The 13,820-nt window shown below is 41.1% G+C and overlaps 1 protein-coding gene across 3 annotated transcripts in view; it reads right to left on the reverse strand.

The window, feature by feature from the left end:
• Positions 1-13,820, reverse strand: part of LOC139278518 (voltage-dependent calcium channel subunit alpha-2/delta-1) — a 794,302-nt gene that overhangs the window by 107,731 nt on the left and 672,751 nt on the right. For all 3 annotated transcript variants that reach the window (XM_070897372.1, XM_070897370.1, XM_070897371.1), the window contains 2 exons: positions 12,470-12,530; positions 9,933-10,030 (listed from right to left, as the gene is read on the reverse strand). In XM_070897372.1, coding sequence (XP_070753473.1) covers positions 9,933-10,030; positions 12,470-12,530 — 159 coding nt within the window. The remainder of the gene's footprint in view (positions 1-9,932; positions 10,031-12,469; positions 12,531-13,820) is intronic.

Here is a 13,820-nt window from a genome sequence, read left to right on the forward strand (position 1 = left end):
GTAGAACGGAGTATTTTAGAAATCGGAATTCTCCACATTTAGTTTTCTGCAGTTCTAGTCAGGTAGAACAGTTTCACTTTGGAACTGAATTTTTTTTTCAGAAGGGGGCGTGTCCGGCCACTGACGCCTGATTTGAAAGTTTCCACAGTGAAAACGTACTCCAAACTAACTTAGAATGGAGCAAGTGAAGATTTTTGTACGGTTGAAAAAACCTTGTCTACACTTAAAAAAATCAGGCGCAGGTTACAAATTAGGCGTCGGGAATGAGGTGGGGGGGGGGCGGAGTGGGGGGAAGGGAAGTCATTAAATTCTACAATCAATCCTTAGTTATACTTATACAAATATTATACAAATAAATCCAACCTGAATAAAAATTTATAAGCAAAGAAAAGATTAAATAAACCATGTTCCTACCTGTGTGAAAGTGCTTCAGGCAGGCCTTTCAGGCAGGGGTGTGGCGCCAGTGTCTCGGCGACAGGGGCAGGCAGCAAGCAGCAAGCAGCAAGCAGCCTTCGAGCTGAGCTGCGGTGCTTGAGGCAGGCCTTCATTCCCCGCGAAGATGCAGTACCCGGACGGACTTGAGGCCATTCGGCCATGGGATTGCAGCGGCGTCAGTGGCTGGCCGGGAGCCAAAGAATGAACACCTGACACAAGCAGCTCATTAAGGTTCTTGAGGCCATTCGGCCACGCTTTAGGGGTGGCGTCAGTGGCTGGCCGGCAGCCAAAGATACAGCAGCAGCCTTCGAGCTGTGAGGGGGACTGAGGCCATTTGGACAGGGAGAGGCAGCCACATCGACATCTTTATATTTAAATTTGCAGAATGGGTGCACCACATATTATGCAATGGTTTGCTTCCTCATGCAAGAAATTCTTTGTTCTTGATGGAAGTTGATCCATTGCAAAGTTGAATTGGCACTTTTATTTCTCCAAACACACAGTCCTTAATTTGCAGACACCGGTTCTGCAAGTTTAGCAGTGAAAAGCTGAACTCACTGATTTCAGCAGGTGATTTATTCAGCAGTGCTGCTAAAAGCACTCCCTTACACACAGAAATATCAAGAAAATTAAAATACAAGCCTTTGCAGGGGTCCAAGAAACAAATTTTCACTTTTTCTGCAGCACTTTTAAAAATGGCCGAGTGCCAATGTTTACTTCAGACTGCGCGTGCCCGAACGCTCCAACGCGCACGTGCAGGGTTGCCGGCATCAAGAAACCTCATTTAAATTGTACCCGCCCCCTCCTACTTACAAAATCGGCGCGAGTGGTAGGCTCCGCCCCCTGCGCGCCGCGCCAAGCAGACATCGAGCTCCAAGGAGCTCGAGAATATCGCATTTTTTTTCAGGCGCCGTTTTCGGCACGAAAAACAGGCGCCCAGCTCTGAGGGGCGCCTTTTTCGCCGCATGTGGAAACTTGGGGCCAGTGTAACAGAAAATCATGACAGAGAAAGCATCACAAGAAGAATTTTAATTTATCATGGATAGATAATTAATGCTTATTAAGACTGTCACAATAATTCATGAGCAAATTAAGCCCAATAATAAATGTTTAATAATATCTTCGAAGGCAACTGAATCTGAATTCAGTGAAATGTAGGAATGGAAACTTCATGCGTCACGAGGGCTGACATGTGAACTAAGCTGCATGGTGCAAAACATGATATAAAACTATAATTAAATAAGTAAATGCCATGTGGAGGTTGCTACCTTTCTAATTTTCTGACAACGGAGATGAATCAGCAGCTATTTATGTTCATGCAGCGGAAGAAATTCTCCTTTCATCTGCTTCGAATGAAACCCCTGAGAAAATGCAGGTCTCTTGTAAACACAAATGAGGCATTTGTGAGCATGGGGACCACAATGTTTCCCCAATGTTATTTGGGAAGCGAGAAACCTGAACCCAACCAGACCACTGCAGGCAGTTTAGAAGAGCCTGACTGGGCTCAGATTTCACAAATTGCATCATGGCTCCTCAGGGCAACTGGCCCACTTTTTTTACATTGGGCTTCTCCTGTTTCTCTGACTTCATTCACCCGAAAGACTGATTTGCCATTTTGACTTCTTTCCATACTCTCAGAGACACAACCAGCAATCTACAACTTTATAATCCAACAAGCGAAAGTTGGAAACTCGATGGATGCTGTCACGTATCTATTTTAGCATGGGAGCAGAATTTCATGAAGGAAAAGCAGAACGATAAATCTGACAAAGTCACAATGACTTATTTGTTTCTGCTTCAAGGTTAAATTGCAGCACCTTAAATTGTGGAATCTACAACATTTAACCAGTAGTCTCCTTTTCCGAAAGGAGTTCCTAGTTTTGATTTGTTTGCTGAGTGGTTATTCCAATTAACCCAATATCAAATGGTAGAACTAAACATACACATCTCCCTAGATAACCCCCCCTTCTCCTGCCCAATGTTCCCACCTGACACACGCACACATTGTCGGCTCTCAGGCAGGTTTCTAGGAGTCTATATTTCCCAGCGGTCCTTTCAAGCTCCCCCAAAGTTATGATTTTTTTTTGTTGATTAAGGGTTAGAAGAATATTTAATTTCCAGCAGAAACAATAAATAACCTCATCATAAATATTAACTCGATGTAGGGAATCTGACACACAAATTTATCCTTAAACAACATCGCTGAAAATGTTCCTTCTTTCAGCAACAGGAAGCTTAATAGTTTGCTCCTGGCTCCTCTCAATACTATAATCCAAATAACGTTTGATAAAGGCCTGCTGTTGATATGGTTACACAGGACAGGACACATTTAAATTTACTGATGTGCACATTGAGGATTAGCGGTTCATTCACACTTTGCCGGTGGGGTGTGGTTCAGCCTTGCACCAAAGCTAAGCACGAGGGGCCCTCATCATGGGGTCGGTGGATTTAATGGGGTCAGTGGATTTACTGCCCCATTAACATCGACGCTCTGGCCCCTTTCTTTACAGGGGCCTGCTGCAGGACATCCAAAGTGAACGCCTAATCCAGGCAGTAGGTCTCTTTTAATATGCAAATAGGGGTCCTTTGATGTCCATAGGGCGCCATTTGGCATTTGAGGACGGGACTGGTAAGAGCACGTGCCAGTTTTACTGGAGAGAGGGAGGGGAGGGGAGGGGAGGAAGGAAGGAAGGAAGGCACCCATTACAATTTTCAAAATCATTCCTTTCCAACCGGTACTGTTATGTCTGTCTGCCGACTGCAAACTCGGAGGCTCACACACCGTGCTATGTGTAAATGTTGCAGTGATTGTGACCTCCAAGGGAAGCGCTTCCTCATCCCTTCAAGTGGTCACCATTTAACACCTCTGAAAGGCTGTACCGACTGTTTTTTCAGACTTGATTATTGGCTGTCGCTAAATGAGGCAGCCGCACCAAATTTACGACCGGGGACCAAGCGTAGGTGTTGCACCAGGAATACATCAGGATCAGAGTGATTGTCAGCAGCCAGGCGCTAACGGTTTACGCCCCCGGTGAGCCTCTAATGAATTTTCGGTCGGGGCACTAAAAGCTCTGCTCCTGGTCGTTGACCTCTTACGCTCCCATTAATGCACCCCCCCCCCCCTCTCCCGGCTGCTAATTGAGATGTTAACAACAACCGAAAATCCAGCCCATAATATTTAAAATTGGATATGGCAGGCTAATTGGTTTGTATTATGCTTGGAACAATGATATTTAGTTGTAAAATTAAGATATTTTAAATATTACTGCCTGAACAGAGAACTTTTCAATGCATGATTATGTACTTCCCATAAGCCATGGTATTTATCTTACAGGCAAACGATAATTTCTTTGATGTTTAAAATAGCTTTGTTGGGTTCAGAAGAATTAAAACAATTGTACAGAATCTATTAATCATCTTGAACAAATTGTGTGCTTGTATTTTCTAGCTTTTATTCTGCCATTGTCAGACTGGATACCATTTGTTATTAATTAATTGTAAAAAGGGACATTTTGTTATTTAGCTGAAAGGAAACAGCTTGAAATCCAATTATCAGTAATATAATTAATTCTGTTTTGCCTTTTTTCTAGAATTTTTATTTTAATTTATGAAGATTAAAGTGGCTCCAAACTTCAATAGTAGAACTATTCATTTCGTTTACTCTGCTTAAAGCCACAGTTATACTGCAGTGTCCAGTCTCCGAGTGTGGCGAGCGACACACAGTCAATAGACTGGATCTGCTGCACTGCTCACTGCACATCACAGTATATTGTACTGAAGTCAGTTACAAAAAAGCTCTTCTCCCCAAATGGGAAAGTTTTCACATTAAGAAAACATTTCCCCCTATTACTAAGAACGATCTCACACAAAGTTTTTTTAAATTCTCAGGCAGCTGAATAAACCATCTGGCACTTACAAAATGAGGCTTCATATCAGGCAGGAGTGATATTGCATCCATTTTGAATTCAAGCTGATGTGAGATGGCTTTGCTTCGTTTTTAAAATAACAAATCCTTGTCTGGTAAAGTTTGAATCCTACTGATTTAAAGCTTAATGCATAGTTAGACATATGTAAAGGTCATTCGACTCATCAGAGCCCATTCTTCCAACACATTAACTCTCCTCTCACAGCATTCAACTCTATTTTAGAGTTTCCCTACATTACAACAGGGACTACACTTCAAAAGTATTGGCTGTAAAGCGCTTTAGGACATCCTGAGATTGTGAAAGGTGCTATATAAATGCAGATCTTTCTTCCTCCTTCTTTCTGAAATGGCAGCAACACCTCTACCCCGGCACATTATTCCCAGCACTAACCACTCTTTGGGTAAAGCACTTTTCCAGATATCTGTTTCACATTTACATTTCGTTAATTTCTAGTTATGTCTTCTGATCCTACTTAGTTTGCATATTGTGATGCAATAATCATGGTTTATTTTATCTATATTGGCTCATATATTTATACAGTTTGATTAGCCCTATCCCCCTTAATTGCTTTCTTTCTAATATACTCTTTTATATTTGAGATTAATCTTGATGCTCTTTTCTACTTTCTAATCCAAGTATATCACCAAAACAGAACACCATTCTCTTCTTCTCTTCTTAGACGGTCCCTCGAAACGAGGATGACTTGCTTCCACGCCAAAAAGGAATGAGTTCACAGATGTTTCAAAGAAAGACCTAATATTTCAAGTCCCGAACTACATGTTGAAGGATGGAAGGTGCCTGTACGTGGATGTTTTTAACGTGTGGTGGCCGTTGCACAGCAGCCAAAGTGTAGTCTGACCAGCACAGTGCAAAGCCTCAGTACAATTTCTGCAGGCTTATAATCTACTATTCTGGCACTCTCTCTCAGCATTCTATTAGCTTTATTTTTAAATGCTTCGGCATGTCTTCCAAGACTCCCTGTGCCAGTTCATTGCCACTAATTGCAAACTTACATCTTACATTTTTTTGAAATATATACAACATACTACTGCGATGTGTTTGCAGGCGTGTTACCCTACTTTTATCAAGGCAATCACACCAAGTAGGGCCACATTCTCACTGGGTTACATGAACTAGGTCATCCATTCACTGCGTGCATTTTCTTCATTGTGCCTAATTTGTTTTTCTGTTTGGAAGCCAGCACACTTGAGTAAAGAGCAACATGTTTCTTATTATCAAGTGTGAGATCTCGATCACATGATGTTGACGAAGAGGAAAAGTGTAAAATGGCTTTGTGATGGAAGGTGTCACTCATGCTATTTTAACTTGTACAAAGGAAAGGCCTAAAAGCAGTGGTCAGAAGGAGAGCAAACATTAGGATTAACAGCTCAAAAAATGGCCGTATAGCAGATCTCAAGTGATATTATAAATTACGCACTTGAGAAAAGCATGATGAGCAAGTTTTCTGATGGGGAAAAAACAATGACCTAAGCTCTGTTTTACCGAGCTCAGTATTTTGTTGTTCCCAGCGGAGTTATTCTTTTTCCTAATCTATCCCAGACCACTTATTTTCTTTGTCAGTCCAGTCTCTCTTCCTTTCACTTTCCTAAATTATCTCTCTTCCTTTTCCAGCCCAGTCACTCCGGTGAGTCAACATTAACCAGCTTGGTGAATACTCAATAAAAGTGATGGCTTTTCCTGCATCCTTAATCTTGGAGAGAGCTAAAGGACCAATTAGACAAAGCCTGTCCTTCCAATTTGTTTATATTTGCCCTTAAAGAATTCTCCAGTTTTCAAATCAGTTCAAATCCTATCTCAATATTTTTTTTAAAAATCACACACACTACAAGACCAGCAATTATAGAGTCCTTTTAGATATCTGTGAAATGGAATATTTATTAAAATTCGCTTGTGGTTTCATTTGCAGTTCCATCCTAATCACAACCTCGTCACGTGTCCTTTAACAGCGTTTATCCGTCTGCATTACGAACGGAACTGACCTTTACTGTTAGCTCGAACTAGGACGAGTAAACATTAGGCTTCATCCAACTGACTAGTGCAAGAGACTGGACAATTTGGAACATTGTGCAGGCAGTGTTTTCTGAGTAGGGACTGTGACCACAGACCACACAGGATGCTTAACTTGTACAACAGTTCAGGATGCTTAACTTATACAACAGTTAACAGGCCAACATACACAGAATTTAGAACAATTTTTAATAAGGCTTTTAAATATCACAGATCAGTTTGGATGAAGAAGGCCCTACAATTTGCTGGAGTCCTTCGAGGATGTAACAAACAGGATGGATAAAGGGGAACTAGTGGATGTGGTGTATTTGGACTTCCAGAAGGCATTTGACAAGGTGCCACATAAAAGGTTACTGCACAAGATAAAAGTTCACGGGGTTGGGGGTAATATATTAGCATGGATAGAGGATTGGCTAACTAACAGAAAACAGAGAGTCAGAATAAATGGTTCATTCTCTGGTTGGCAACCAGTAACTAGTGGGGTGCCGCAGGGATCAGTGCTGGGACCCCAACTATTTACAATCTATATTAACGACTTGGAAGAAAGGACTGAGTGTAACATAGCCAAGTTTGCTGATAATACAAAGATGGGAGGAAAAGCAATGTGTGACGAGGACATAAAAAATCTGCAAAAGGACATAGACAGGCTAAGTGAGTGGGCAAAAATTTGGCAGATGGAGTATAATGTTGGAAAGTGTGAGGTCATGCACTTTGGCAGAAAATAATCAAAGAGCAAGTTATTATTTAAATGGAGAAAGATTGCAAAGTGTCGCAGTGCAGCCGGACCTGGGGGTACTTGTGCATGAAACACAAAAGGATAGTATGCAGGTACAGCAAGTGATCAGGAAGGCCAATGGTATCTTGGCCTTTATGCAAAGGGGATGGAGTATAAAAGCAGGGAAGTCTTGCTACAGCTATACAGGGTATTGGTGAGGCCACACCTGAAATACTGCGTGCAGTTTTGGTTTCCATATTTACGAAATGATATACTTGCTTTGGAGGCAGTTCAGAGAAGGTTCACTAGGTTGATTCCGGGGATGAGAGGGTTGACTTATGAGGAAAGGTTGAGTAGGTTGGGCCTCTATTCATTGGAATTCAGAAGAATGAGAGGTGATCTTATCAAAACGTATAAGATTATGAGGGGGCTTAACAAGGTGGATGCAGAGAGGATGTTTCCACTGATGGGGGAGACTAGAACTAGAGGGCATGATCTTAGAATACGGGGCTGCCCATTTAAAACAGAGATGAGGAGGAATTTCTCCTCTCAGAGGGTTGTAAATCTGTGGAATTCACGGCCTCAGAGAGCTGTGGAAGCTGGGACATTGAATAAATTTAAGACAAAAATAAAGAGTTTCTTAAACGATAAGGGGATAAGGGGTTATGGGGAGTGGGTGGGGAAGTGGAGCTGAGTCCATGATCAGATCAGCCATGATCTTATTGACTGGGGAGCAGGCTCGAGGGGCCGTATGGCCTACTCCTGTTCCTATTTCTTATGTTAACATATTTGATCTCATCCCCCCAGGACACCAATCCGGACAGGCTAATACACAATACTCCCAGGTGGAATCAAGGGGTGATCCAGAGTCTGGCTAGACACTTTGACTGGGTTTTAAATTGACATGGGCACAATGAAGTATTCGGTATCATGAACCATAATCTCAGAATCTAGTCAACACTTAACCCATGCAGCAACACTCAAGAAGCTCGACACGATCCAGGACAAACAGTCCGCTTGATTGGCAGCCCACCAACCACCATCTTAAATATCCACTCCCTCCTTTATCGTGTGTACTATTCACAGGATGCAGTAACTCAGCAAAGCTTCTTCAACAGCAGAACCCACACCCGCGACCTCCACCACCTAGAAAGACAAGGGCAGCAGGTGCATGGGTAGACCATCACCTCCAAGTTCACCTTTAAGTCGCACACCATCCCGACTATATCCTTCATCGTTGCTGGGTCAAAATCCTGGAACACCCTATCTAACATAAGAACACAAGAAATAGGTGGAGGAGTAGGCCATAAGGGCCCTCGAGCCTGCTCCGCCATTCAATAAGATCACAGCTGAACGTCTACATCAACTCGACTTTCTGGCCCTATCGCCATATCCTTTGATTCCCTTAGTGCCCAAAAATCTACGATCTCAGCCTTGAATATACTCATCGACTGAGTATCCACAACCATCTGGAGTAGAGAATTCAAAAGATTCACAACCCTCTGAGTAAAGAAATTTCTCCTCATCGCAGTCCTAACAACACAGAGACTGCAGTGGTTTAAGAATGCGGCCCATCACTACCTTCTCAACTAGTGGTGGACAATAATTGCTAGCAATGCTCATATCCTGAGAACAAACTTTAAAAAATGAATAAAAAGTCTGGAAGATTTTGCAATCTAAATTTTTGCTTCCAAAGGCAATTACCTCCTCCTTACTCCCTCCATCATAGCCTGCAATCTTGGCTGTTTATGGCCAGGATCAAATGCAAGACTTTTAGTAAAACAAAGCTATTTCTTAGCAAAGAGAAACAGCCAGATGACTAAACTACCGGTGCATGTCTGCATACCTGTCTGCAATGATCATGTTAACTTGTCCGAGGGCCATCCTGAATATCTGTCTGTACTGATAAAGTTCATTCAAAATTCAGACAATCTGTAATGTTCACTCACTTGAATAAAATGAGATCTAATATATTTTGTGCAAAGGTATAACCATTCCAGGAAACAAAATGATAAATACAGCATAATTTTTTGAAATGGTACCTTATGTCTCAGCATATTCTCTATCAATTGGTTGTGCAAATTAAATGATTAGCAAAATTGTCTTCCCTTTCCACCATGTTAGGACTGCAGGCTTGGAAGATTTCTTTAGAATGCCAAGTACATATTCAGGAGGCAGAATCGCATCTGCTTGTCAGGAAATAACTTTTGATTTTTTTTTTCTCTCCTGGCGTTCAGAACTGATGCTCCTATTGCATCTGAGCATTGTGATTCACAAGAATCTGTTTTCTCCTGTCTGAGTTTCGGGCAAGATTGCCTAATGTTATTCAAACCTGTCGGTTCATATGTAGCATGTGGTTACCTCGACTGTTCTTAATCAGCTAGTCCATTCTTTTGTACCTTTTTGTGCTGTAGCAGCAAGGTGCAAATATCCACATATGCCTGAGTTCTACTCCATAAAGGTGAAGGGTACAATTCCTACCCCGATGGTCTGAAACAGTGTGTGAGTAATCCACTACAATACCGTTGTGCACAAAATCATTAATAACATGATCCAGCAGTGGTTGGAATTCTGCTAACTGCAGCAAACTGTATATGAAGGTGTATGGGGGATATAACACCTCTTCCTTTCCTCTACAGGCTCATAAGACCAAGTCTTGTTTTTTTTTACTAACCACTGCTTGATTAATCATCTTCTCCCCAAGTGCTTTTACTCTTTGTGGTCTTGCAATGTGGGCCTTGATCCCTTGACAGGTTCTTCACAAACTCAACAAAAGCACTTTGAATATTTGGAGTTCTACACCACAGACAATGACGAATGGTACTCACAGTTTGGAGAATTTGGAGTTTGGCGGTCAATAAAATGGATAAAGTTCTCCAGGAATGCTGTATTGTTGATTGAATGAGTCAGTCCATTGCAGTATTCCCTGAAAGGCATGGTTAACACATGCACACTATAACAGCCTTCCCACATGTAAACAAACATCGTCACTGTGAGAAGAAAACACATACAACCAGGCGGTGGCAACAAGACACGTGAAGCGGACTCGGCTCTACACATCACAGCACACAGAGCACAGCAATCTCTAAAACACACAAAAGACATTGATTACAGAACAACACCGTCAGTGCTGGGTTCAAAAGGTGCCAACTATAGTTAGAAAATTCCACTGGCCAATCTAAAATCCAAATCTACTCTCCTCCTTGAATATAGCATCAGGGTGTTTTTTTCAGCAAAGCAATTGATGTTGTTCCTTGTTGTGCTTTTCTGCTGCATCTGATTCATTGTGGCCTGTTGCAAGGGCCATCACTTCTCACTGACTGTAACAAAGATGGCGTTTATTTATTGCCAAAATTCATATTTTCTAATTAATTTATTTCCCTTCCTGTCCTGAAGGTAATGGCTCATGTTAAGGTGCAGGTCCATGGGTGTCAATAGCACTCCCGTACCTTATTCAAGTGACTTTTCTATGTTTGAACCTAGACAGTCAACATGCTATTTGTGAAGGGTAGCACAGCCCTGTCAACCCCTGTCTTCACTCGACCACACTTTCCAACACTGGATAGTGCGCAGGAACTGGAAACCTGGCTGATTTCCTTAGTCCAGTGTAAGGTCTTAGCTTTTCACGGCTCCCTCAGTTAAGATCAGTTGACTCATTACAGAGCAGGGATTAAAACTGGGATCCTCTTGGTCAAGCTGCACATTCACCCATTGGGCTAACAGAGGAGCCCTGACTATCTCTGCTGAAAACCCACATGGTTTTGTGAGTGAAAAGTTAACTTAAGTGAGGTTTCCCCATAACATCTCACTCAGCAATCACTGAATAATAGACAAGGCATTTTTCCAGTATTGAAGCCAACATTACTGCTACTGTATTAGAGTACGTTCCAATAAACAACATTCTATCCTATTTCTTATGGTGATCCAAAGTATAAAGAGAAATTAGATAGTGTTTTTTTGAGGGCTGCAAAGCCCGAGCCCGAGGCAATAGCTATTGAAAGCAGGTGTTTTCATAAAGTTCTCATGTTTCGAATATTGGCTTTAGTCTGCAGAACTCTGCTAGTAGGGTAATGCTTGCCCGGCCCTTGTGTGTAGTTTCTGCTGCTCGGAAGGCTAGAACAGGAAAACATTTAAATGAAATTATGAAAGGCTTCTGTCGCATCTTATTGCTTATTTAATAAGGACGTTTGTGAATATAATTCACAGATTTCCCTGTGTGCTTGACATATGCTGTCAATTTAAATATTTCATTCCAACAATTCCTCAGTTTAATGGTAAATAGTTGTGGAAACTAGTTAACAAGTCTCTTGCAACAGATCAATTTCTTATTCATATTTATAATTTAGTGCTCGTCTTGTTATGAAAGAACCCCCATTGTGTTGTAATGTTTTCAGTTTATATTACTTCAGCAAAGCTGAATTGCCACTTTTACATGCTATGCATGCACTGCTGACTTAATATAATTGTGGCAAAGGTCCCATCTAAAATGTTAACCTCTCTCGGTTCCAGGTGACCTTTGTGTCATTCTTAAGTGATTGGTCCAGGAAGACGATTCACGAATTGCTATCAGGATCCAGACTGTGAACGATCACCCTCGACAACCAGACGACTGTTTGTTTCTTAAACGATGCTACGAATGCCGTTCAAATGTATTTTTACTTTTCCTTCTTTGGCTCGTTTACCGCTTTTGTGTTTTGATTTTTCCTCTATTTTATATCTTTTCATTTTCTTCCCATCTGCCTTTTCACCTTTTTTGCCATTTTTATTTCTGCACTTTTTTCAGACAAACTAATAAAGTCAGGACTTTAATTCACAACCACAGGCTTTTTTGTGTTGGTATATGACTGGCTAAAGAAAAACGATTGGAGCGAACAAATGATCTCAATGTATTAATAGATTGTCAGAGGCCATTTTTATTTAAATCAACACTTACGGATTAATTCAAATTTGTTGTGTTAAAAAACACGGCATGTTTTGGTTAATCCTCAGGTCCTCAAGACCAAGAGTTAGGAAGTGTGGACATGCTAAGACCATTGAGGACTCAATGAACGACTGCTTTCAAAATATTCCTTGCTCGTGAAAAATGTGTTTTCTTTCTTTGGGATTTAAACCTACTGAATGTCGCTGAAACAGGATGGATGAGAAGCAGGCCAGAAATGGAAGTTCTTCACCATAGGCTAAACGTCAACATTTTTAACTCCTGTCCAAAACCCAGCGATCTCCTCAAGTTGGCACCAGTCCGGATTACTTTAAAAGCAGTTATTCCAGTGCCAGGAGCTCCCAAGTCACAGCAAATCAAGCCCCTCCTCCACCAAACAGTCATGCTTTACATGCGCTCTCACAACGAAGCATTAAACTGAGCTACCTTGGTGCGAGATACACATATCCTGTAGTGTCGAAGTTATCGGGCATTATTGATTCTAAGTCTGAAAAGAAACAATTGTTAAGATGCTCATTATTACTTCCATTTGTAGCCCTTTAGGTAGCCAGACCTTGACATGGAACAGTTTGGACAGAACTTCTCTTACCAAAACAGCAAAAATAATTATTCATCGACCAATTCTTTTTGCATAGTGCAGCATTATAGAAAATAAACAGACAGCAAGCAGTAATTCATATAAAGTAAGCTAAAGCTATTAATGTAATGATAATGGACACCAAGAGCTAATAAAGATCAGATACGATAAACACAGGAAAATATCCAACAGGGATAGGAGCACTAGTGCATTACAGTATACTCTATAAAGACAATACAATGAGGAAATTGACCAACAAAAAGATACTTGCCCTTGCTTTTGGCTGTCAGAATCCATCAGAAAGAGAAAGCAGGGAACAGGAAAAAGGGTGAAGTAGAAGGGATTATAAACAATATTTTATTCAACGAGTGCTTGAATAAAAATATTGTGCTATACTGGGAGACTTAATGCACAGTAGAAGTCTGAAAAAAGACACACTCGCTTGCAGACTGAAAAACTGTATGTGATCACCATTAACGTTACCTTCGAGAAGCTGTATCATTTAAAGGTCTGTTTACTGAGCAACAAATGTATCTCAACACAAAGGTTATACAAGTCTGGTTATACCCAAGGCCCTCGGCTCGGGCAATAGCATGCACAGTATTAACTATAATGAGAGGCATTGCAACTCTTTGAGAAGTGAAGGACCTTTAGCTTCCCTCAAATAATGTTCTTCAATAAAATGTAGAAATAGTGGTTTGCAAAATGGATACAGTAGCATGAGGTGCAGAACATATGGCCCAATGTCTCTCGTCGTCATGACAAATCATTACTTTTTATTATTTTTGGATACCAATTTGTTTAAAAAAATTTGTTTTCTTAGATAGTGATCAATAATCTTCCTTAATGTCTTACAGACCAACAGTCCTTTAAAAGTGCACAAAGATTCAGGCCTACACAAGGAAGAAAGAAATGCATAGAAACACAAATCTCCAGGGGAGTTGTAGTTTGAATTATAGCGGATTATTCTGCTGAACTTACACATGCTCTGTAAATGGTATTTTTAAATTCTAAAGCTGTTGCTGACCTGCGTGTGCGTATTTACATTTCTACTGAACTGCCTGGACAACGCAAGGCTGTTTCCAATAGCAACATCGTCTTTTGAATGCGACCCAGAACAATAAAATATAATAGGTACACAATGTATCATGCTGTTTAGTGATTTTCTTCTCATCTTATCCCTATCCAATTGCTTTTTGG

Source organism: Pristiophorus japonicus, chromosome 13, assembly GCF_044704955.1.
Source record: "Pristiophorus japonicus isolate sPriJap1 chromosome 13, sPriJap1.hap1, whole genome shotgun sequence".
Classification (NCBI taxonomy): domain Eukaryota; kingdom Metazoa; phylum Chordata; class Chondrichthyes; family Pristiophoridae; genus Pristiophorus; species Pristiophorus japonicus.